Source organism: Xiphophorus maculatus, chromosome 15 (genome assembly GCF_002775205.1).
Source record: "Xiphophorus maculatus strain JP 163 A chromosome 15, X_maculatus-5.0-male, whole genome shotgun sequence".
In the NCBI taxonomy this organism is placed as follows: domain Eukaryota; kingdom Metazoa; phylum Chordata; class Actinopteri; order Cyprinodontiformes; family Poeciliidae; genus Xiphophorus; species Xiphophorus maculatus.
Genome location: NC_036457.1, coordinates 22546916 through 22570548, shown reverse-complemented (window position 1 = coordinate 22570548; position 23633 = coordinate 22546916). Strand labels below are relative to the sequence as shown.

Genomic DNA, 23633 nt, shown 5'->3' with positions numbered 1-23633 from the left:
AAAATAAGCTTAAGTGGATTAACTGAAAAATCTGCAGAATGTGCCTTTTTTATTCCCATTACTTGCAAAGTCCCACGAGAAAAAACAACTACATATGAGACAAAATTTAAGAGCTATGAGCAATATAAGGTCAACTAACACTGATTAATCGGTAGCTGCAGGTAATGTTTTGCCATGATGTTTTTTGGGGAAAAAAAACAACAAAATTTGTTGAGTTTAATAAATCAATCAAATGTGTTAAGATCTGCTTTAGAGTAAAAATCACTGGGAAAATCAGGTAAGATTTGAATTAAAGAATGCTAATGTGCTGCTTAATAAAATTGAGTCATTTGTGTTGTGCCTAACTTGTTTTATCTCATAAACTTGTTGTAAGTGGATAATGACCATTTCTGTCACTCCTGGTGTAAAGCATGTGTTCATTCATCACTATGTGGATGAATGAACACAGTTAGAAATTCTGACAAAATAAATTGAAGTTTTGTGGCTAAAACAGAACAAAATGTTGGAGGGTTGAATACTTTAAGAAGGTATTTATTCTAGAAGTGTCAGTCTAATGTTTGCTGCTCTTCTCAGTAAATATGTGGTGTGAACTTCATCTTCTTGATTCCTCTTTTTTTTTTACTTGGTGTGGTCAAAACTAAAATGTTTGTTCCCTTAATAAGTCAGAGACCAACAAAGTGTCACATTTCAATAACCAGAGATCCAGCTCACTTTTTCTTCACATTTATTATTGCTTTTAGTGTGCTCACAGGAAATTAGAACACCTTAAGCAGGAGGGTTTTAATAGCAACTGTTTCGTAGACAAAAGTTACATTCCATCTCTAAGTCAAATCGAAGCTTCTCCAGTATTTACAAAAGAGAGAGAGAGAAAAGGAAGTAGATAAGAAAGACGAGATGCTACACAAACATTGCATCTGATAAGGTCGATAAACTGAAGTGGTAAGGCGACCAGAAAAAGAACTGTCTGCTGCAGGAGAACATACCACAGTATAGAAACGGTTACCACTCATCACAGCTTGGTTTTCAGTTCACAACTGCTTAAAAAGAGATCAGAGTGTGTAAGTGTGTGTAGGTATCTTACAAAAAAGGAGGAGGTGGAATAAAAGAGCTGCAAACCTTTATGTGCTTCTTGAGATCAAGATTTCTTTTGTACAATAATCACAGTTAAAAACACCCTGCCTATACATACTTACATGGGTTTCTTTTATACCAACAATTAACAATAAAGCCTATACAACTCATATCCCTACTGATTCTGACTGGTACAGCTAATGAGGAGTGGACAGCTTCCTATGGGTTTACTGTATATCAGGCCCTAACTACCTCTGGGGTCGGGAATCTGGTAGAAAACAAAGTCTTAGTGTTCCAAACTGAGCGCAGTTTCTAAAAGTTGCCCTCGGTTTTCTTTCTTAAAAGCTACTCATTGTATAATAGTCAGTGGCACATATTCCCAGCCCCCCTCCCCCACGCTTACAATTCCACCCCCACATCTCCATCACACCCTGGACAGTCCGTTACTATTTTTGTTTACATTTTGTATAAAAATAAGAAGAAACAAACCAAATAAAAAGGTAATACTGATGTAAAAATATATGGCAGAGCGTGGATCAGCTGGGCTGAAGCCACCCACCTCCCGGGTTGTATCAGACTGAGATGGGTTTTGTATGGGGAGGGAGGGAAAGAGGGACAGTGGGAACCAAAAATGAAATCTTAAGAAAGCTTTTAAATCTCCCTGGTTGCAGTTCTCCACAGCCAGCAGGTGGCGTCGCTCGGACAGGGAATGTTCTTTGATTATCTTGGTTTGGGATTTTCTTCCGTTGTTACTCTGAAGCCTCGGGTTCAGCGGCCGGGGTCTCTGCTGACGCCGCCTCCTGTAGGGCCTCCTCCTCCTCTGCCGGGGCCTCGGCCGCTTTCTCCTCTGCCTTGGGCTCCTCCGGGGCTGCAGCCTCCACAGTGGGTTTCTCCGGTTCTGTCGCCGCCGCCGTCGCCTCCTCCTCGGGCTTCTTCTCTACCTCCTCCTTGACCTGCTCCGCAGCTGGGGTCGCCTCTCCCTCCACGGGCTTGGCTTCCTCAGGGGCGGCCGCCGTCTCCTCCTTCCCTTCCTCCTTGGCAGGTGCGGCCGACTCGGCTGCTGCCTCCTGGGTCTCAGCCCCGTCGCCGGTCTCCTTCTTGGTCTTCTTGAAGGAGAAGCCGCTGAGTTTAAAAGACTTCTTGAAGGAGAACTTCTTCTTCTTCTTCTTGGGGGTCTCGTTGCTGGTGGAAGGTGTCGCTCCATCCTCCGGCTTGGCTGCGGCTTCTCCGTCGGCGGGCGCCGGAGACGCTGCTCCTACTTTCTCCTCGCCTCCGGCGTCCTTCTCGGCCGGGGAGGCCTCGGCCTTCTCCCCGTCCTCTTTGGGGCTCTCCTCGGCCGCCGCACTGCCGTTCACCTGCACCTCCTCCTTGCCGTTCTCAGCCGCAGCGGGAGAGGCATCTCCGTTTGCTTTCACGTGCCCGTTTTCCTGTGAAGGAGGAACAGAGAGAGGGGGGGTCAGCGGCTCGGTGGCGGACAGTGCCACCAGCGGACACAAGGGGGCAGCAAACTTCATCAGATCAGCACAAACAAAAGCCACTCGAACACACAAAACACACATTTGTTCTGCTTTTAGGAGCAGGTCGCTACTTATGTAGAAATGAGACAAAAAAGGCAGCATAGTTCCTCTTTTTCCGCTCAGACTGAGGCGTCCAGTGAAGCAGCAGATGCTCATTAACCCAGCAGATCGCTGGAGAAAGCGCCCGCAGGAAATGTCCATACGGGTGGCCAGTAAACATTTCATATGGTTAGTGAAGGCTTCAGAGGGGCACAACCAAAAATAAAAATTATACTTATTGTTATTGCAAGCGCCAAAGCCTGATAATGTGTTAATCACCAACAGTAAACAAATAGAATGTGAAAGGCTCGGTAGCGCCTGCAGGACCGGCCGCCTCCTCTGCGGGGCGCTCGACCCCCGCCTTCCCACCCCTCCTCCGGGGTGATAACAGGCTGCCATCTCCGCTTTCCAGCCAAGCATCTGCAACAAAAGGCGTGGTGCTCCGAGCGCGCACTGCTTTTGTTGGCTCTGCCTGCATTTGAGTAGACTTCCACTGACTAACATCTTCATTCTCATGAAATCAGCTCGGTCTGCTCCAGAATCAACCCTCCGCCCCCAACAGCAGAAACGACCAGTTCATGTTTAATTCACATCTTTTCATTCACTTTCCAACAGGATCCATCAGGGGCTGCCTTCGAACCACAGTTTTTTGGTTAGAATTAAAGCTATTTTAATCCGACTCAGACACATCTGAACATTGATTATATCAAACTGTTGCACGGAAAGCGCAATCTCTCCAAAGAAGTGGCCTTTTCTATCAGTTTCTCCACATTTACGCACAGATTGCGCATCCATCCCCCTCCCTCCGCAACCAGCAGCTTCTACCCAGACGCCTGTTAAAACCTCGTTTACCTGTCCGTTGGTCTTGTTGGGTGAAGCAGCAGCCTCCCCGGCCTTTTCAGCCACAGTTTCAGCGTTTCCAGGCGCTTTAGACAGTTGCGCTCCCATGTTTTATCCTCCAACAAAGAAACCCAAATCGATCCAGAAAAAAAAGAAAGATAACCCAGAACAAAGACCCACAGGCTTCTTTGTTCAAATGCTCTCGGTCCCCCTCTGTCTTTTTGTCCGTTTCTTTCTTTGCAGAGGGGAAAAAAAACAATTTCGAGGAAAAATGATGAGCAGAGTCCAGAGAGAGTGAAGAGGGGTTTCAGTGCAGCAGGAGAAAGCTTGCTCAGGGAGGCGAAGCAATAAAATCCCAGATTGGTGGCCGTCTCGCTGTAGACGGTCTGCAAAATGGAGAAATGTCCCTTGTTGTTAATAAGATGCACAGCCCAACGCCCAATTGCAGAGATGAATGGGCGCCCCGAGCGATGACGGCACCGTAGTCTGAGTCAGCCAATCACAGCGCCCATGTAAATGACGAGGCGGGGTTTGTGAGAAAGGCGTGAACAAAAGGTCTCCGCTTTGCTCCATCCCATTTGTTTCTACTGTAAACATATATATTTTTTTTTCTAAAACATATAAAAGGCACAAAATGATAATAAGAAAACCATGAAAGGTTTACAGGTGTTAGTTTTCTAGTCACATGAAAGAAACTGAAGTTTTGTCCAGTCCAAAGCAGATTAGCAGAAAAAACAAAACTTTCTTGCACTAATGTATCATATCAGGCTGAAATAATATCTAAAAACTCCATAATTCAAAACATCAGTCTTGAAATTGTACTTAAAACCGTTTAATCATTAAAATGATCACAACTAGGATGACTGGTCACATAGGCGGTTTTAGGCAGAGGCCAACGGGGGCCAGTACCCTTGTAGATTTTTTCACTGGCTATGCCCCTTGTACCTAAGAGGAAATAATAGATATTTTTTTCATGATAAGCATTAACACAAAACTGCATCTAAGTGTTCCCGCGATTAAACTTATTTTTTTACTTTTGGAGTTTTCTTTAGCAGTGAAGGTGTTGAATTTATAGCTTGAGTCATATTGAGATAGGATCCGAGATTTAGACAACTTTTAAAAATAATTTTTGTATCTAGTGGCCTTTAGTGAACAGTGAGTCGACACAGAACAATAACATTGAGGACTATAGGCTCTGTACATGTTGCGCAGAATTACAACATTTATTATATTTTCAGTTAGTTTGTGTTAGTTTGCTTACACACTGCACTGTGATGAATCAACCAAACTCTTTGAAAAACTTTTTTGCCCCTCGCCTGTGGTGGCGCTGCACCAAGAATCACAAAAACAACACAAAAATCTCTGAAGAAGACACTGAGAGCAACTTCCTTCTTCAAGATGTAAGAAAAAATCGAGTCGCATCAGATTTTAGCGATTATAGGATTTATTTTTGTCTTTGGTAAGAGACCACAAGCCATTTCTTGTGCTAGCACTAAACTCACTCATTTGTTTTGGTTGCCCTGCGCTGTAGCCAGCTTCCTGCATTTGGAGCTGTCTCTGTCCCACTTGGCAGTCACAAAATGCTAAATGCATTGGAACAGCACCAGAGTTCACTTCAACCGAACCAAATTAAGTTTGTAGGTGGACCAGAGATTGCTTTTGTGATTCGAATCAGAGTTGGATTCACCCTTCCCCAGATGAACCAGACTTTCTTGACAAACAAACTTGAGTTCAATTAAAATGGACTGAACATGGCTGGTAAGAAAGCACCCTTAATATATTAAGCAATGAAATATTGCTTTCTCTTTTATTTCATGTTCTGTGTGCCCCAATAAAATTCCCTTGCCCCCCCTAAACTTGGTCTAGAACCATCACTGACTGATTATTACATCTCTATAAGGTGTTTTTTATTAGCTGGTTGGATGAGGAAGCGGTCATTTGGATTCTCAGGGATTTCAACAGGATCTTGTTGTAATGCACTCATTGTCCACTCTATGCAACACTCAGGTCCGTTTAGCAGTTCCTAACAGGCTGAATATGTCATTGGCTTGCATGATGCTCTGAGTTGTCAGCTTTTACCTAGTTTGATCCTGTTTGACTCATGAAGTATAAAAGTGAACTAAACAATTTATGGACATTCCCCATCAGACCAAAGCTCCAGCATTATCCTGGTGTGAAAACTCCCTTAGACTTACTGCTACCTGTACAGTAGAGGTTGATCTGGGTCAGATTTTAGGGATTTTCTCCCGGTTAGTTGGTTTAGTGTGGGGTAATGGTAAATGGTACATAGATTGTACTTAAATAGAGCTTTCTGAAATCCAGAGGATCCCAACGTGCTTCACACTATATTCAGTCATTCACCCACTCCCACACAAGGTACTGGATCCTAGCTACAGCTACCTGTCTGAGAGAAGTGAGGCTGCAGTGATGCTCCAGCACCACCGGGTCCTATGATCCCCAGCAGGCAAGACGGGTGAAGTGTGTTTCCTAAGGACACATGGATGGAGACGGACAGAGTGTCTCCATCACTGGTTACATGAGCACCATCACCATCACCGCCGTTTTGTTAATCTCTTGTGAGGGAACATGGGTGTGTAGATTCCTCATATAAATGTTAGCTCCTTTATAGACCTATGGTGACATTTGTAAGCAATCCACATGCACATTAAGGCACATTACAGCCAGCCACCAATATGTATGTGGCTGAGGTGTTATCTCTAAAGTGTCACATGTTCTCTTCTGCATTTATTACAGCATTTAACCTGGTGCCAGTTTCACCCATATGTTATGCCTACAACAGAAAGCCAAGATGGAAACTCGAAACAAGAGGCTCCAGACTTTTAGAGATGATTATCTGCTTTGACTTGTTGCAGGAAGTTGACCAATATGCCAGCCTCTGTATGGGTGTGTGTGCTAGTGTGAAAGAGTCAGGAGGAGGGGATCGGATTCCCCATGTCGTCTTGTTGAGATGTGCCCCATGGGGATGTTGTGAGTTTTCCACTGCCCCTCCATTTGCAAGGCAAATCTGCTGGAGGAAGAATCAACTGTTTTCATCCAGACTGGGTGTCAGCGCTAACAAAACCAGTTCTGGGCCTGATCAGGTGGGCTTCCTGGAAACGACTCAGATTCCTGCTTTTAAATGTTATCAGGTGGAATGCAAAACAGCACAGGCCACCTTCACTCAGAGCATTCAGTCAACCATCAGAGGATCCAGGAGGAAGGGCAGTTTCTGCTTTTGTACCAGTTAGACAGACACTAACGGGTGCATGCTGTGTTCCCATGACAATTATTAGCAACAGTTGTTAATTTTACAAAAATAAAACCCAAAACGAGCTCTAATCAGAAATGAATATTTCTATCTTTAAAACAACCATTTCTGAAAATAGTTGGGCAATATTTTGCATGATTGGCCAATCAATTTAATCTGCTTAGTGGTCACATTCACCTAATTTTGATTTCATCTGTCCAGCCATTATCTAACATGACTGTTCTTGCAGGGTCGCTGGTCTCCAGCAGTCAACGGAGGGCAGGCGGGGTCACCGGACAGGTCACCAGTCCATCACAGGGCAACACACAGACAGAAAAGACACACAATCATGCACACATAGTTACACCTAAGGAGAATTTAGAAATCTCACTGAACCTGACAGTCACATTTTCCTGTGGGAGGAAGCTGGAGTACCTGGAGAGAACTCATAAATGAACAGGGAGAATATGCAAACTCTATGCAGAAAGACCCCAGATTGGGGTTCGAACCCAGTACCTTGTAGCCGCAAGGCAACTGTGCTACCAATTGCAATTGTTAGCAAATTTAAAATCTTTTAAAGAAAAACAAAATTTCCTGCTCTCCCTTTGCAACTAACTACTACGATTAAACGTGAATTGTACTAATGGTATTCTCAGTGTAGTAAAAGAATCTGGATTACTTGCAGTATTGACATTTTTTCATGTAATGTTTCACTTATGCTGTGATTAATTAATGATCATGGTTTTCTCCTCCAGGCCACAGACTTATGAAAGAACTCAGACGGAGAAACTAATTGTAATTCCACTAATATATAGTTACAACAGGTTTTTTTAATGTGTTGTGTTTTTCCAGTCCCAGCAGTCTGACTGGTTCTGAGTAGAACTGTAGAAATGAACTGGCTACAGCCACCACACACACTCTGTGTCATGTTCTGTGTTGTCTGTGTATTTATTTATTGTTTTCTGTGTCCTTGAGTCTCTTTGTTGTCCTGTCCTCCCCTTGATTGTTCCCAGATGTGTCTCGTTTCTGTGATTACCCTCCCGTGTATTTAATGCCACCTGTGGGTCTGCATCGCTGTTGGATCCTTGTCGTTTGTTCGCGTCATACTGTCTAGCTGTCGTCTCATTGTGGCGTCTAGTCCCTTCGTGTAACCGGTTGCTACCGGCGTCGAGCCCTGGCTTCCGCTCGACCGTGCTGCCCGGTGTTTGTGGACTGTTTGGATTTTATGTTCATTAAATCATCATCATTCATCTACCTGGTTCCATCTGCGTCTGCCTCACCACCAACACCGCACCATTTCATGACACTCTGGTGATCTGTAGAATCAATTCTTAATGCGTTTTGCTATTTTAGATCAGCTTGACAGTTGATCATTAACCTGTTTAATCCCACTGGCAACAATTGCTGCCAGACATTTTTTCTAACTTCTGGGAGCTCTAAAATAATAGTTTTGACTTTGGCCAGCTAATTGAAGTTTTAAAATAAAAGAATAATGTGTCTACTCTAAGCAATATCAATTTTCATGTATCTAGTGTGAAAGGTCACATGATCAGACCTCTTTACTTCCTGCCTGTAATGCTGGAGGTCAATGTCTGTCACACACATGTACAAGAGAAGGTCAGACAAATATTTAAATGAACAAATATAAATACAATATTTTGAACATATGTTATTTGAAGTGTCTTCTACTGATATATAAAGAAAATTGTATCCCTTCATTCATCTCTTGATCATAAGAAGAGTGAATGTTAGCATGGCAACAATTGTTGCCGCTAGCATAATGCATAGACAGCACTATGCTAGGTCATAGCTTTGCTGTTTATTCTATATGCCTTGCTGTTCCCACCCTGCTTAAAACTATCAGATGTTTTAGATCTTATAGCTATAGATCTTCACTAACATAACCAACATAAATAATAATTAATAATATAATAATAATAATTCAAAAATATCGTGTTAGAAAGGTGCAAGAATTGAAATGCATGCACTTATTTTGCAGGAAATAATTTGGGATTAAACGGGTTAATTATGAGAACCATGGACAATAACATATTTATGATCATGGCATAAATCCATGTAGGATCACAGAGGGGAGTCCTGCTGGTTTCTGTCTGGACACTCCAACACCTGCTCCAGGTGTTTGGATGTGTGTTTGTCCTGGCTGACCTCTGTTATTCTCTATGCGCCTCCATCTTTCTTCTCACATTTACTGCTCAGCATTACTCTGACTATTATGGTAAAGACGTTTTTACAGCTACTTTACAGGAGGAATGAGAGGACTAGTGTGAAACCGACTCTGTCAAACTGAAATCAGCCAAACAAACACATTTTCTGCATTTATTTTTGCTATTTTATAAATGTGGCTTAAACTTGATGAAAACCCCAATTCTGTTATTCAAATAAATGGAATATTATATCAGTGTTTAATACTGAAGTGTGGGTCTATGAAGAAGTATTTCTATGTACAGTACAGTATGTGCACTCAGTATGTGGATGAATTAGTGTGTGAATGCATGGAGACGATCAGCCTGTGTTTCAGCTGGGATGTTCAGGAAGCATGAGTTGCCATGGCAGTGGCCTTTAGACTGTCTGCATCATCAACTCTGCTGTTTCTCATCTTCCTCTTAACGACAGCTCACAAATTATCCATGAATCTGTAGGTCAGCTCAGTGTACCGGTCAGTTACATACAGTGTTACTATGACGATCAGAGCAGGTATTGGTAGCGTTGGCAGGGTGGGAAGGTGTGGAGTCCTGCTGGAAAATGAAACCAGCATCTCCATAAAGCTGGTCAGCAGGAGGAAGATGCCTGCGCTGACTTTGGGCTTTAAAGCTTTGGATTTATTCTCTGTTTCTAAAGTGGATTTAATAAAAAATGTGACAAATGTCCAAGTCCTGGAGATGGCTGTGAGGTTCTGGCAGTCTCCTCTAAGGCTGTCAACTAGTTTTGCTTTGCAGTCCTCTCAAAGCTGCGGTTAACTGTTTTGCACTTTTTCTAAACCAAACTTTCTCCTTCCTCTTAACTTTCATTATATAATTAACCTCTCCAACTTCACCAGATAGGAAATTGCAGTTGTAACAACTAAAGCCACCCTGGTATTCAGAAAAAGATAAGTTAAGGTGTAAAGTTGGATGTAATTTTTTTCAAAGTTGTTCTAACAGAAGGAAAAAGGTCAGATTTTCCCAAACTGCAGCCGATTTAATTGCTAAAAGTGGCAGAGATGGTGACTGGGTTTCAACAGCTGCGGGTTAATCATAACTGAACCACAGCAGAGCTAAAGGAGAAAGATAAACCCTCATGTTTCTTATCAGATCTCGCCCCCACCCCCACCTGGCCAAACAGCCCTGCTCTGTTCAAACACGTGGTCTATGCAAATACAACCGACCTGCGGAGCATGAAGTCACAGCCAGTGAAGTCACCGCTAACGATAAGCCCAGAGAGGTGCTGGTCACACCGGGCGCCTCAATCACCATCTGTGTGGATACAGAGGCACACCCAAAGCAGAAGGAGATATTCCCTGAACGCTCCCAGCCAGGGCGGGGGACGCCAGCCGAGGAAGAAACAAAAGCGGCAGGAGCCGGAGCAGGGGCCAGGGCCACTGAGGGGAACGCAGACCTACAATTATACATGCCAGCGGAAACGGCCAGCTCTCCTCTCCTCCACAAAACTCATCCTCATGAAAAGAAGATCAGATATCCACAGCTTTTGTATGCGCCCCGGTGTTTGGTTCCTACATCTATTGTGGAAGAGGAATGTAGACAAATCTCAAGTCTTCAGCAGCCAAGTTGAGTCAGAGTATTCCCACAGGGCACAATGGATCGGGTTAATAGCATTCCTCTAATGGCAGCAGAAAAGCTGTGGACAAACATTTATGTTTGGATGGATTGAGTTTTAAGGAGCCTCTTTTCTAAGCCCGGTCCACGTCTCTTTCAGGCAGGTCAGCCGGCTCCTCCCTGGGCTATTCACTGAGCTCCATCACTTTCTACCACAGGCTCCAGGCCTTGTTCTCTACTCACAGAGTCCGGCAGCATTGACCCAAATGCTCTCAGCATTCCTCAGCGTGCTTTCAGTGATGGCTGAGAACACAAAAAAGCTACACATAGAGAGAATGACAGGAAGTGATAAAAAAAAACTCATCACAGTTTAGGATTTATTTCAGCTTATTATCAGTTTAGCCAAAGAGTCTGAAGCAACACTTCTGGTAGTTACAGTGTACTCAACCCTACATAACCACAATATTCAATTATATTTAGTGGGATTTTTATGTGACCGACCATCATAAAGTGGTGAATAATTATAAAGTGAAACAATATTTACATATGGTTTAGATTATATTTGCAAATATAATCTGAAGGAGAACCTTTGGGCTGCTATTATGTTGGGCTGCAGAGCGGTGCAGTTAGTAGTTCACTGATGTGAACATTTGGACTAACTTGACTGAATCTGAACCTTACATGTTCATAACAATATGAACATGGACTGATGACTGTGATTTTTATTTGAATATTATTTGATGTCAATCAGAGTGTGAATGGGTTCTCATGTTAAGGACACAAATATAATATTTTTAAAGCTTCAACAAGGAAATCTGAGAAGTTATTTATTTCCATAAACATCAAAATCCCCTCACCAGGACTGACCAGGTGCTTTTCACTTCCACATATTTATTTGCTTTTGTGAAACCAGAAGTAGGCTGGCAGTCCCCTTTGGAAAATCCCAGACTGCTTTATTGGTCAAGTCTAACCTGACACCACACACGCTTCACTTCGAATGAAATGTAAAATATTTGCAAAGCATTTCATCAGATGCAAAGTTTGAGTGCAGGGCGTGTAAACATCCAACAAAGAGACTTGTCCATACCTTGGTGGAATACATAGGAAGATGTGTGGAGTAAAACTCCATTACTCAACACTTGATTGAGTTTTAAGTGGTCTGACGTTCTAATAAAAGGAAAAAATCTGATAAATTACACTGGGGAAAATGTTAAGGTTAACTTCACCATAATGGGAATTTTATTTCATTAAGCAAAGCAGATCCAGTGTCCTGAATAATTTAATAGAATGCTAGAAAAAAAAAACTATAAGAATGCTAATAAGAGCCATAGTTTTGTTCAGTTGAAACATAATTCTATTAAAGTTCTTTTATCACATAGCTGCAGTGTACAGTTGTTGATGGACATTAGAGAACAAGCAGCACCATGACGACCAAAGCCCAAAAGGATGTTAGGTTACAAGCAACATCCCAAACTTTCAACATTTCCCAGAGTTCTGTTCAATCCATCAGCAGAACAGGGAGAGTGGATGGAGCAACTGCAGACCAACTAAAGGGACAGGCGAGGCAAGGAGAGAAGGAGTCCGGGAAACAGCTTAGAGGAGGAAATGTTAGTTTATCAGAGCAAATACAGAAAGCTTTTAAAGTTTCTGTACAGTGCAGTCTTTTCTAAAACAAAAGCCAGTCCAGAATTATTTGTCCTGTAGATCAATGTCTGCAGATGTTATTTTATGTGTTGGATCATTAGCCGTGTTTCCATTACAAATGTAAGCAAAACGTTGTCAGTATTCTGCTAATGTCAAACTAAATATTTCTTTTTGTGAACAGTAAATAAGAAACACAAAGCAAATAAGTTTTGCCACCAATAAATAAGTTTGTTCACATGATAAGTCATTAAAAAAGTGCTGCTCCATGATGGTTCTACTTCTTCTTTGCCATTTTCGTCTTCGTGGTTTGCACCAGTGACACCATCACTTGATCAGGTGACTCTGGTGACACAAAAACTGTTTCCATTACAGGTTTGTGAAATAAACTAATTTTGAGCCAAAATTTGTTTATTAGAACAATATATATATATATATTCAATTATTGTGTTTCTGTTAGGCAAATTTATTTTCAAAATGTGAAGTTGTGCAATTATATGGTCGATGGAAAAGCAGCTAGTGAATTTACGATAGATCAGAGGCGTAGTTTCTAGTGTCTGAGCAGGTCAGTGCTGAAAACCAGGAGGTCAGATGGAGGACAGAGTTCTGTGGCTCTGTTCCAGCTTGCAGTACTCTGAGCTGTTTTAGCTGTTTATAGCAGCTGTTATTGGACAGCTGGTCATGGTTGTACAGCCATGTTGCCTAATGGTACTTGGGATTCTAAAGAAGGGAGCTTTTGCTTTTCCATTCTACAACAAGAATGGTGATGGGTGCTGGTATCTATTTCCAATGGTCAACGGGCGAGAGGCGGAGTCACCCTGGACAGGTCGCCAGTCCATCACAGAAACTGAGGTGTGGAAAACTGAGATTTTCAAAATATATTTAGCAAATGCTAGTTTTTTTTCCCCCATTTGCTTTTAAGTGCTGGAATCATCTTAATGAGTTGTGTAACTACTGTTTTTTTAATTTCCAGATATTTTATTATCTTCTGCTGACTTGTAGCATCAATGTGTTTTCTAGCAGCATTATAACAACATCCTGACCGTCTGATTGGTCATTAACAGCAGGCTTCCTGATTTCTATTTGTAGACATGCAATTTGTCACAGTTTGACCAACAGAGAGCTCAAACAGAACCTTGTAGTGAAGTATATAATCCTGGTCTCTTCAGCACATTTTATCACAGTTTATAGTGATGTTGACTATTATAAACTGTACTCAATATTACAGTTCAGTTTAAAAGACAGTTATCTCTGACACTGACCAAACGAATGTACATTTTTGAATTCAAGAAAAGTAAAAAAAAAATCTCTAAAAATGTTCTTGCTCTGTTTTCTGGTATTTAAGAACTAGAAATAAATTGGGTAATTCTATATTGAGGGAAGACAAGAGAGGTTTGGTCAGAAGTAACTTCCTAATAGGACTTATTTTTATTTTTAGATCTTAACCTTTGTTCTAATGTGTTTTGATAGTGCATGTTAGAGGTAAATGTATTGTCTGGACCAATAATATTGAATTCCTGGCTTTTGATTTCTAGGTATAGATTCTATAGATCTATAGAACTGGTCTATACACTATAGCTGTACACTATAGCCAGAGTACAGCCAGTGTACAGTGGCTGTACACTGAACGCCCACAGTACCTGAGGAAAATACGAAATACTTACAAAACTAAAAATATTGACTTAACATAAATGCAGAGTTTACAGAAATAATAGAGCAAATTCCAGAAAATCCCAACATAACCAGAGAACAAGACCCATTAAAGAAATCAAGCAAAACGTAAACGAGCTGAACATTCCTACAAAGCAACATTTTGACTTTTGATAGCAGGACTATTTTTGTCAGATGCGGCTCTTCATCTGTAGTTTGTTTCTTTTTGTGCTCAGGATGTTTTGAGGCTGCAGTCTTTGGGTGGTTGGTGTTTAGTTACCAGCAATCACTGAACAAAGCGTACACCGACTAATAAAACAAAGCAGTAAATGACGTCTTCTTCACTGGCTTTTCCTTTCTGGGAACCAGTCACACTCACTCAACACTGTTACATAAAGTCTGTTTGGATCCTTGGGTTTCTACTAGGACCTAACTTGGCTGTTGCCTTCGTATGTAATCCTGGTCAACTCTTATCTCACTTCAGCGCTGCGTCTCCATCTTTATTTCATAAATTATGATTGGTTTGATCTGTTCCTCATTTCATACCTGATGGATTAGTGTTAGCGCTCCATCACATAGTAAATGATCTGTACTTGTACAGCACTTTATTAAGTTCAGAGGACTTGAAACATTCAGTCATTCATACACACATTCACACGGCAGAATCAATATTGCACCATCAACTCTTCCGTCCACCAGCAGCCAAGTGTCTTGGAGCGGGGATTGAACCATCGCCACCAGTCAGACATCTCATTTCTTTATACTGAGATTTGTGTGAATATGCTCTAACAGGATGTGCTGTCCATGGCTTGAGACACCACACAGCTGTCTTTACATCGAACTTTCACTGGTCCGTTTCAGTGTCACCTGAAAACAGCTGGAGACTTCAGTCTGCTCAGGATGGGATATGACATCACAGACGGCACATCATATCCTGTCACAGTCATAGTACTCTTGGACTAATGGAAGGAAATGCACAGCTTTATGCGTCTGGATTTAATACTCCTTTTTTTTTTTGGAAAAACGCTTATGGGAAAGCGACTCTGTGCCCCCACACCACAGACCCAGCCCCATTCTGCTGACCACAATTAAACTGTTAACCTCAATTGGGCTTTTTAGTTCGTCCACAACAACAGGACCTCTTAGACCACTTTCTGCTGTACTTCATCAGTGGCTAATTGTGAGCCCTCCCTCTCCTTGCTCTAGGGCATATGTACATGTTCTCTGAGGAATGTCAGGACGCCATTGTACCCTGTTGGAAAGTTCCTCAGAGGCCTGTGGATGTTATGTTCCCAAGCCCCCATGTACAATACCAGTCTAATTACTATAGATGAGTCTTTCAAGGAAAAATGGTAAGAATGTAGACAGAGCAGAGCTGCTTGGGAACTGGTTGAAAAGATAAAAGAAGCAGACAAAAGAAGCACTGAATTAGGGACTTTTACATTAAAACATGGACTGCTAAGCTTTTCAGAAATAATTCTGTATTCCCTGTAAACGGTCAATATTTCATAAAAGATGATAAAATTAGGAAATATTTTCTTTATTTAAGTAACCCGCTGGCCTATGGAGAGCTAGTTCATTCAAAACTTAAGTGAATAAATACTGTTAACAATAAATGCTCCATCAAATAAATACAGTAAACGTCCACATGAAATAAATAAAACAATAATATTTTATCAACACTATTTCACTATTTAATAGTTTTTTTTATTTTGTGACACTTTTATTTTGTAAAGCTACATTATGTGTTTCATGGTCTTTTATTTTTTTAACTCGTTTTTATGTTGCTATGTTTAAGCAATAGGTTTGAATATATTTAAAGTTTCACTGCATAACAACATCTTTGGTACTTTTTGATTTGACAATGTTTTTGTGCTGAATCCTTGACAACGGCAGTTTGCATTTTTACTTATGCTTGGCATATTCAAATATTATACTACATCTATTGTTTCCTCCAGTGCAAATGCCTCTGCTGCCGTGAACATATCTACTGTTTTGCATGTTTCGTCAACGAACTGCAAATCACCTCCAATTTACTTCACAGATGGTGCAGGTGGAGCATGCAGTGGGTGTGTGAAGTCAAACTAGATCATGTTAATGCATCACTGATGTGTTCAGTCAGTGTGAGCTGCTTCAAATGATTTGACAACACAATGATGTGGTAACTTTGTTTGGTAAAATATAAATTCAGAATGCAGTGAAACTGTGCAAGGGTGTTTTTGTTCATATGTTTAGGAATATTTACTTGTCTCATTAGTAATTCTACGAGCAGAATCTGATCTTTTCCAGAACTTATCAACATTTTCTGAAACTATCTGAAAACAGATACAAAAAGAAATCTCAGGAACTTGAAAGTCTATTGCATATTCAGATGTTTGTAATGTTATGGCTTATTGGTGTGTTGTCCTACAGTCATTAATAAGGCCTGATCTTTTGTCTGCTGATCAACAAGGGTCCCTCCACAATTTATTTATTCAGTTTTTGTTCATAGAAATGAAAAAAAATAATAAAATTAGGGTCCTGTCAAAACTGACAAAACTAATCATATTGTGTTTTTGAAGGAAGATTGTTTTTAGCAGTAAAAATTTAATGTTCCCAGTGCAGCTTGAATAAAATGCAACTACATAGCATTTTTTGAGAAGTCTGGATTACTTTATGTGTATTGTGCACGTTACCTATGACTTGCTCGTGGGGAGAGACATTTCAGTAATCTAAAACTAACAGAAAAAAGTTAAGCAACCTTCTTGCATACTGTATGTGGACTGTTGCATGTAAAATTCATGAGCAGTAAATATTGTGCTAGTATCAGTATTGGACTAGCAGTTGCAAGCCTTTAAAATTGTGACGCTTTTGATAGGTCAGATAGACTCAAGAAATTGTAACAGCAGCTGCATGGGGGGGGCGATTTCATTTTTGTCAGGGGGCCCAAGATTCCTGGTGGTGCCCCTGTTTGGAGGACTTGCATGGGTTCAAATTCTATCTCTCTCATTATACAGTCCTAAACTTTTAGCCAGGTCCCATAATTAAAATAAAAAAACACAGGAGAGATAGCAGCAAATGTGAGCTTGTAGCAAAAACCACAAATGATTTCATCAGCTCACACCTATTTGCTTTCATAGTACGTGACAATGGTACGTGACTTTGACAATGTTTTTTATAGTATATATTTATTAAAACTGGCATTATATTGTAACAGAATGAGACAAGTAATCTGTGAAAAAAAGTCAAGCTCCTCCACCTCTTCACCCAAGCTACTACTGCTGTCTGAAGGTCAAAAAACCCCAATCAGAGCCAGGAGGCGGGGCTTAACGCCATCAAGCAACTGGTGTATATGCTGCAGCTGTGTGCATGGTGGAGAAACAACCTTTTATCTGCCGTCATCAGTGACCACAGTCGTAAACAATCTTTTTTTACATGAATGAAATATGTAGAAAAAATAAAAATAAAAACACATTGTTTTTAAAAGCTCCATACGGCCATTCTAAGATTACTAAGAGTTTTGGCTCTTAAAATGCAATATTATTGTCTGAACTAGTGGCTACTGGGAGATGAATGCATGTCATTGCTAGACCTATTTATGTCCTTTATCTTGTTCATCTGACAGTTCCCTATGTGAGCTGACTCCATGTTGATTTGCATGGATATCAGGCAACTGAGATCTAATGATTCAAATCAGATTTAACTGCCAGGTGTGAACACTCACACTGAAGCCTGTCCACTTGTGACAGGATTAGCCAGGAGACATGTTATATCCAAGTCCAAACCAAATCAAAGAAAAATAAGACAGAAGGTTTCTTTTTTTTTCTTCAAATTGTTCTTAAGGTAAATAACAGTCATCAAGGAGAAATTATTTATCAACCTTTGAGTGATTACATAACATAACATAATTTTTCAAGAGAAGAATTTAATGCATAAGTTTGATTTACGCTACACTACAGAGGTAAAATCAGAAACAGCTTCCTGCTGAATGTCTAGAACACTTTTATATTTAGAATGGTAAATTAGTAAAATGTACTAGTTTTTTAACACAGACCTATATTTAAGTTATATAATTACCTGTTTTAACAGAGTTCAGGGTTGAGGCCAGCTCAAGGTCACACAGCTTTATTTTGGACAGGTGGTTTGTCCAGGTTGTACTTCCCACCCAATAACCACTGGAGATGGGCACCAGTCTGGCATTGACAAGCAAAGGCAAGTGAAAAAACAAGAAATTAGGATGTTAGGAACCTAGAAAGGCTCAGTCCTCCATCGAGTCGAAGATGTTTGAACACCAGTGTGATTTTCCACCATGCAGGATTTCTTATTGTCATACCACCTTACTTGCTTGTGGTACGAAATTCAGACTCAGGTCCCAGATTGAGACATTTACTACACAAAAAATAGATACATAAACAACAAAGTAATTATGTGATATATAGATATATATGTGTATGTAAATAATGCAATATTGTAGTAATAACATGTCCTGAGATGATGCCAACCAAGAAATAAGCCTCAGCAACACAACTGACTCTGTCAAGTTGACTTGCCTTAATAGCATGAAGAGTTCTTGGGGAAATCAATGTGAGGCTTTTAGACCCACAACACTGTAAGTGTCATGGTTTGAGTTTTCTGTGTATTTATTTTGAGTTTTCTGTGTCTCTGAGTCTCCTGTTGTCCTGTTTACCCCTTGATTGTTCCCAGGTGTGTCTCATTCCCTGATTACCTCTTGTGTATTTACCCCACCTGTGTTCTTTGTTCCTCGTCGGGTCCTCGTCTTGTCTCAGCATCATTTCTGTCTAGCCTGTCGTTCTGTCCACTCGCTTTACCAGTTGCTACCAGCATTGAGCCCTGGCCTTTGCTCAGCCGTGCTGCCTGGTTTTTGTGGACTATTGGATTGTGCTTTGGACTATTTGGACTTTTTTCATCATTAAAATATATTTTCTCATTTCAATCTGGGTCTACCACATCTGCCTCACCACCTCACACCGCAACTCTTGACAGTAAGACTGTCAGGCAAGGTGGTGGCAGCATTATGGAAAGGGTTTGTTTAGCTGCTGCTGGTGAAGTTACTTTACACAAATTGGGTGGAATAATAAAAACGAAGATTACCTCCAAGTTATTAAACTTTACCACAAATGGACAGATGAAACTTAGAGATCAGTTTGCATTGCAACTTGATAGTTTAATTCAAATTTAGTTAAGAAATACTCCAATGTGCTGTCACCCTGACGGGCACAATTCTAGATCCCCATTCACACACGCATGTGGTGTTGGTGGTTTTATGGAAATGCAGACTAACATTAAGCCTTCTCTAAGCTCCAGCCTGGATATGGCTGAAAATGTCTGCTTTTTTATGTTAATGCTGTAAAAACATGAAGACTTCAGAGTTTTTACTTCCTTGGTCATATTTTGACATACTTAACAGATTCCGTCACACTACAGAGAAAGATAACACTGGGCTACAAAAACTATTTTTTGGAAGCTGTCTTTGTTTTTTCAACTGAATTAGGATTATTTTGCACTGCTGAATCAAAAAATGATCCATTTTTCTCAGTCAGGTTTTTATTATAATTTGACTTGGAGAAATCTGACCTTCTGATTAGATTTTTGTGACATTATCAGTTCATTTCCGTTAATATTTCTCATCCAAAAAAAGGTTTTAGGAGAAAAAAAATGTTTTCTAACAGAATGTATTAATTAAATGTTACAAACTTGGATTTCTGTAAATTGTATAATAAACACTGATAAGGGTAAGTACATGTAAATTGAACATTATGTCTCTTTTCTGTCCTGATGGCGTCTCTCCTCCTGTTCATCATTGATCCAGATTCTCCAGATGTGAGAACAAGTCCTGCATTTTGATGCTCATGTTGCATCTATAGTTCAGAAAGTTGACCTGATGGAGCAAAACCAATGGGATTTTTGGTTTCAGCTCATCAACATGACCTTAGCTGAGAAACCCCAGATATATTTTTTGCTATTGACCAGTATTATGAGTCCATTCTGTATCAGCACCAATTTTTTGTTTGTCATTTAGTCATATTTAACTTCAGCATTGTATTCATGCTTTGGCTGGTGTTCCCCCACACCGTCATGGCATTCCCTCTTCCTCACTGCCTCACTCCCCTTCTCTCCACAGTTACCTCAGTTCTGCCTCTGGTCTTGAGAATCCCACTGACCTAGATTCAGCTGGAGTTTACTGCCGGCTCCAGTTCTGTGCAGTCAGCACTCTGCTGCCAGCACCAAATCCATGCTACGCTCCCACATCAGTACTATGACCCACATCTCCATGGCAATGCCACAGCCATCCATATGCAGTTTCATCACAAGGCGTAGAGCATTCTAGGCCTCCCTGTGCTGTGGGATAGAGAATAGTGATTTTATAATCCCACTTTCATATTGTCATCTCTAACTCTTCTTTGTTTTATCTCTATGTACGCTGACAAGGTAATGGCCAAGTAAACATGAGTTCTTCACCTTTTTTCCCTTTAAGCACCTGTCTTGTGCCATATGCTCCCACATCCCACTCACAGTCACTCTCTTTGTGTTCAGTCTCCCGTGTTTTGTGAAAGTGAGTGGTCAGAGTGCTGAGCTCTCCTGCTTCGACAGCAGCTTATCATCTCTCAGACAAAAACAAGCAGGTAGTTTAGATTCAGCTTGCATTACCAGCTTGGCTCACTTCACTGTGTTCCTGTGTCTCTCTCCTAGGGAACCCAGCTGAATGAGATCGGCTCCTGCTCGATTTTATCACAATAACGGACTGTCACTTCGCATTCACGCTGGGTGAAACGTATCCTGCCAACCGCCACCGCTGGACTCGGATAACACTGGTGACAATCAGCACTCTGTCCGTCCGTCTGTACCTGCTGCGGCACTCTGAGACACAGCTGACGGTCACACAGTGGCTGCCAGACAGACTCCCAGGACCAGCAGGTCTCTCAGCCTGTGGAAAGTCAGCTCCCACGGTTGTTTCCTGGAGGAATCACCTCTGACAGTCCTGACTTTTCTGGAAGTCAACCAAAAAACGAAAACTCAATCATCCAAGCCTGCCTGTGAATATCAAGAATATTTGACTATCCAGCAAAATAATATTTTAGTAATATGGAGGTTCATGACAATTCACTAGAAGTCATCATTGCTTGGACATTTCCCGCCCATTATTCTGTAAAGTGTCTTGACAGAACATGTGTTTCATGTTTAACAGAATTAGTTTTTGCTTTATATCTGGGCTGATGGAGAATGTGATGATTGTTCTGTGAAAAAAAGAGTGGTGGGACTCAATTCAAAATATTTAACTGAGTTTGTTGCAAGGTTTGTATTTAGTTCATCACAACTGCATTTTAATCAAACTATGTGTGACGGTACCTATGCTTTCCCGATTGGCAACTTGAATTTTAAGATAACTAATTTAATAATACTATAAAGTTACCTTTAAGGCGCACAGGCCCGCTACATATGAGGCACGAGACAATTCCACTCAATCCAATCAGTTTATTTATTTCAATTTTCTAGTCAGAAATATATTAGTTTAAAATCACTCACACATTAAAATGACATTTACGGCTCAACTCGAAGCTGGCAGGGACCTACAAAGGAAACACAGCAAACCAAATAAAAGAAAATCGTGCACCAAACCAAAGAAAATACCACCACCCAGAAAGTCCACCACCGACACCACGAGCTGGCCGTTCCTGTCAACAAAAGAAAAGACATTCAAATTACATACATTTCTTGGTTATACAGTTCAGTCCTCACAAATCAAGCAATAGCAGTCCAAGTTAGGAGTCCGTCCTGAGACGAACCGCCGCGCCACAGCAAACGCCAGCCAGAGCGGCACCAGAGGGATCAGGACGAGCTGGTCATGAACCAGCCTGAATCAGCCACACTGGACGAGAGTCAAAAGCCAGCTTACGCCGACCAGGACAGCGGGTATGAAGCCGACAACCAGGGCGACGGGCAGGCCGCCGTCAGCCGACGACGAATAACCAGGTCACAGGCGGACGGACCGTCAACCAGGGACAACAGAGTACGGGCAAGCAGCCGGCCAAGGACAAACAGCAGCGTCTATCAAACATACATGTCAAAAATAGAATCTGGAAGCATACGTAAAATGAGCTTTCGCTTACCACTGAGCTTGATGCGTTATGCCTCTGGCAGGGAGAAGAAGCAGTCAGCTGGTACAAGTCACCTAGATATTACAAGTAAAGCTGAGCTAAAGCTAAACTTACAGATATTAAAGGTGTGAGAAGCTTCTTACCAGAAGAAGGCTTGAACAGCAATTAATGTCTTAAGCGCGTCAGTCGTATAGCGCCAGTCAACAGTGAAGTCTGAACCGGAAGGAGAACGTGTTGTCTACCAGGTGAGGGAGGGCCCTTTATATGCAGGCAGCGCTACAACCAATTAAAGTCAGGCACTTGTGTGGTGCGTTCAGGGCCCACAGGGCATACTGCCACATTCGTTTTGAATTTGAATTGAAAATAAGCAACATTTTCAACTCGAACCTCCTTTTTGCTACTAAATTATTGAGTAAATGGATTTAATGTGTTATTCAGGATCTTCAACTTTCAGATTGGTGCTCCGTGTCATTTTACCCATTGAGCCCTGATCAGACCTGGAACTGCTTTGAAATGCCGACCATTGATGCTGACATTGGGGACGTCTGTCCTGCTGCAGTATGTTTAGTATTGAAGTGCTACTTTAGGCCTGAGTAGCTTCTCTGATAGGCTAACTCCCTTTAGCACAACATGTAGGTAGCCTCCTCCAAAAACAAACAAAGAAAAGCCCAATGGATTCCATTAATGTTTTTAATGCTTTAAAATTTATGTAATTAATTCATAAAAAAGAATGAATTAAAGACAACTTGTCTTGTGAATAAGAGACACAGAGAGAAGATATGTATGTACAAAAGTACAATATGAAATAGAATTGATAAAACTAAGTGAATATTGCTAGATGTATTCCTCTCTTAAAGCATATATGTATGATACACTTAGTTTGAAGATTAACAGGAAGTCATGTTTCAGTAAGCTGTTGACTCTTTTGGACAAACCAGGCACTTTTAAACTGCTTTGGACATCAGACTGTTACTTTGAAAGTCCTGCAGAGTGTAAACAGACTCTTATCTATTTTTTTGTCCCAGTAGTCAAAGAAATCTGAAAAAGCTGCTTTCATGTGAAAAAATAAAGAATTTGAAGATCAGATGTTGTACATCCAGCTAAAAGATTAGCTGGTTACCTTTGGCTGCAAGGCGACATATCGACCCACAAACAGTGGAAATAAAGAGCTGCTAGTGTGACAGCTGACCAGATACTGTTTATATGAGCTGGCTGAGAACACAAACCTTGCAGCTGTTTTCTCCTGTTAGTCAAAAACGCAGCTAAATCTCTTCCAAAAAGCACTTCTTCCTCTTTGTTCCAGTCAACACCTGTTTTTTTCCACCTCCATGCAGCGGGGCATTCACAATGAGTCAGTGTTAGACATCCCACCCCCTGTTGGCCTTGGGTCTGTTAGTCTGATATTTCACCTCAGACTCTTCTTTCTCCATGGAAAACCAGCTTTTCCTGTCTATTATCTTTGCTCTGTAGCAACTAAACAAAGAGAGAGGAGTAAAAAAAACACTCCAACAAACAAATGGGTCAGGTACAAACAATACTTTTCTTCCACATGTATTTCTTTTAAAATTTAAGTGAATGAATAACAGTTTAACCGCCTCAAGCAAATTTAATGCAACTGAGTCAAAAAAAGAATCTTCTTGTCAAAAGGTCTAAGCAAGATGCTCCAGTCTGCAGTCTGACCCTACCAGCACCAGAAGGGGAACATAAACGGTGAAAAGGGGAAACTATGCAGTCAGTTACTAAAAACACAATACTGGAT

General features: G+C 41.1%; 1 protein-coding gene and 1 long non-coding RNA gene across 3 annotated transcripts; both read right to left on the bottom strand.

Annotated features, from left to right (window-relative positions):
• Positions 1-707: 707 nt before the first annotated feature.
• marcks (myristoylated alanine rich protein kinase C substrate) lies at positions 708-3907 on the bottom strand. Its single transcript, XM_005806022.2, has 2 exons — positions 3480-3907; positions 708-2498 (listed from the first exon to the last, which is right to left on the bottom strand). Exons 1-2 carry the CDS (start codon positions 3573-3575, stop codon positions 1821-1823), a joined length of 774 nt encoding a protein of 257 aa, XP_005806079.1. The 5' UTR covers positions 3576-3907; the 3' UTR covers positions 708-1820.
• A 15570-nt stretch (positions 3908-19477) lies between these two features.
• LOC111611342 lies at positions 19478-22205 on the bottom strand. Of its 2 annotated transcripts, XR_002754001.1 has the most exons (4): positions 22018-22205; positions 21303-21948; positions 20238-20766; positions 19478-20117 (listed from the first exon to the last, which is right to left on the bottom strand). It is a non-coding gene; the product is annotated as an uncharacterized LOC111611342 (long non-coding RNA). The 2 variants fall into 2 exon arrangements; XR_002754000.1 differs by having other exon boundaries at positions 19478-20766.
• Between the last annotated feature and the right edge of the window lie 1428 nt (positions 22206-23633).

Bases quoted from the DNA above. Each gene is read 5' to 3' on its own strand.
- marcks (XM_005806022.2), bottom strand. From the start codon at position 3,575: ATGGGAGCGCAACTGTCTAAAGCGCCTGGAAACGCTGAAACTGTGGCT. The intron at 2,499-3,479 runs GTAAACGAGGTT...CCTCCTTCACAG, and splicing joins CCAACAAGACCAACGGACAG to GAAAACGGGCACGTGAAAGC.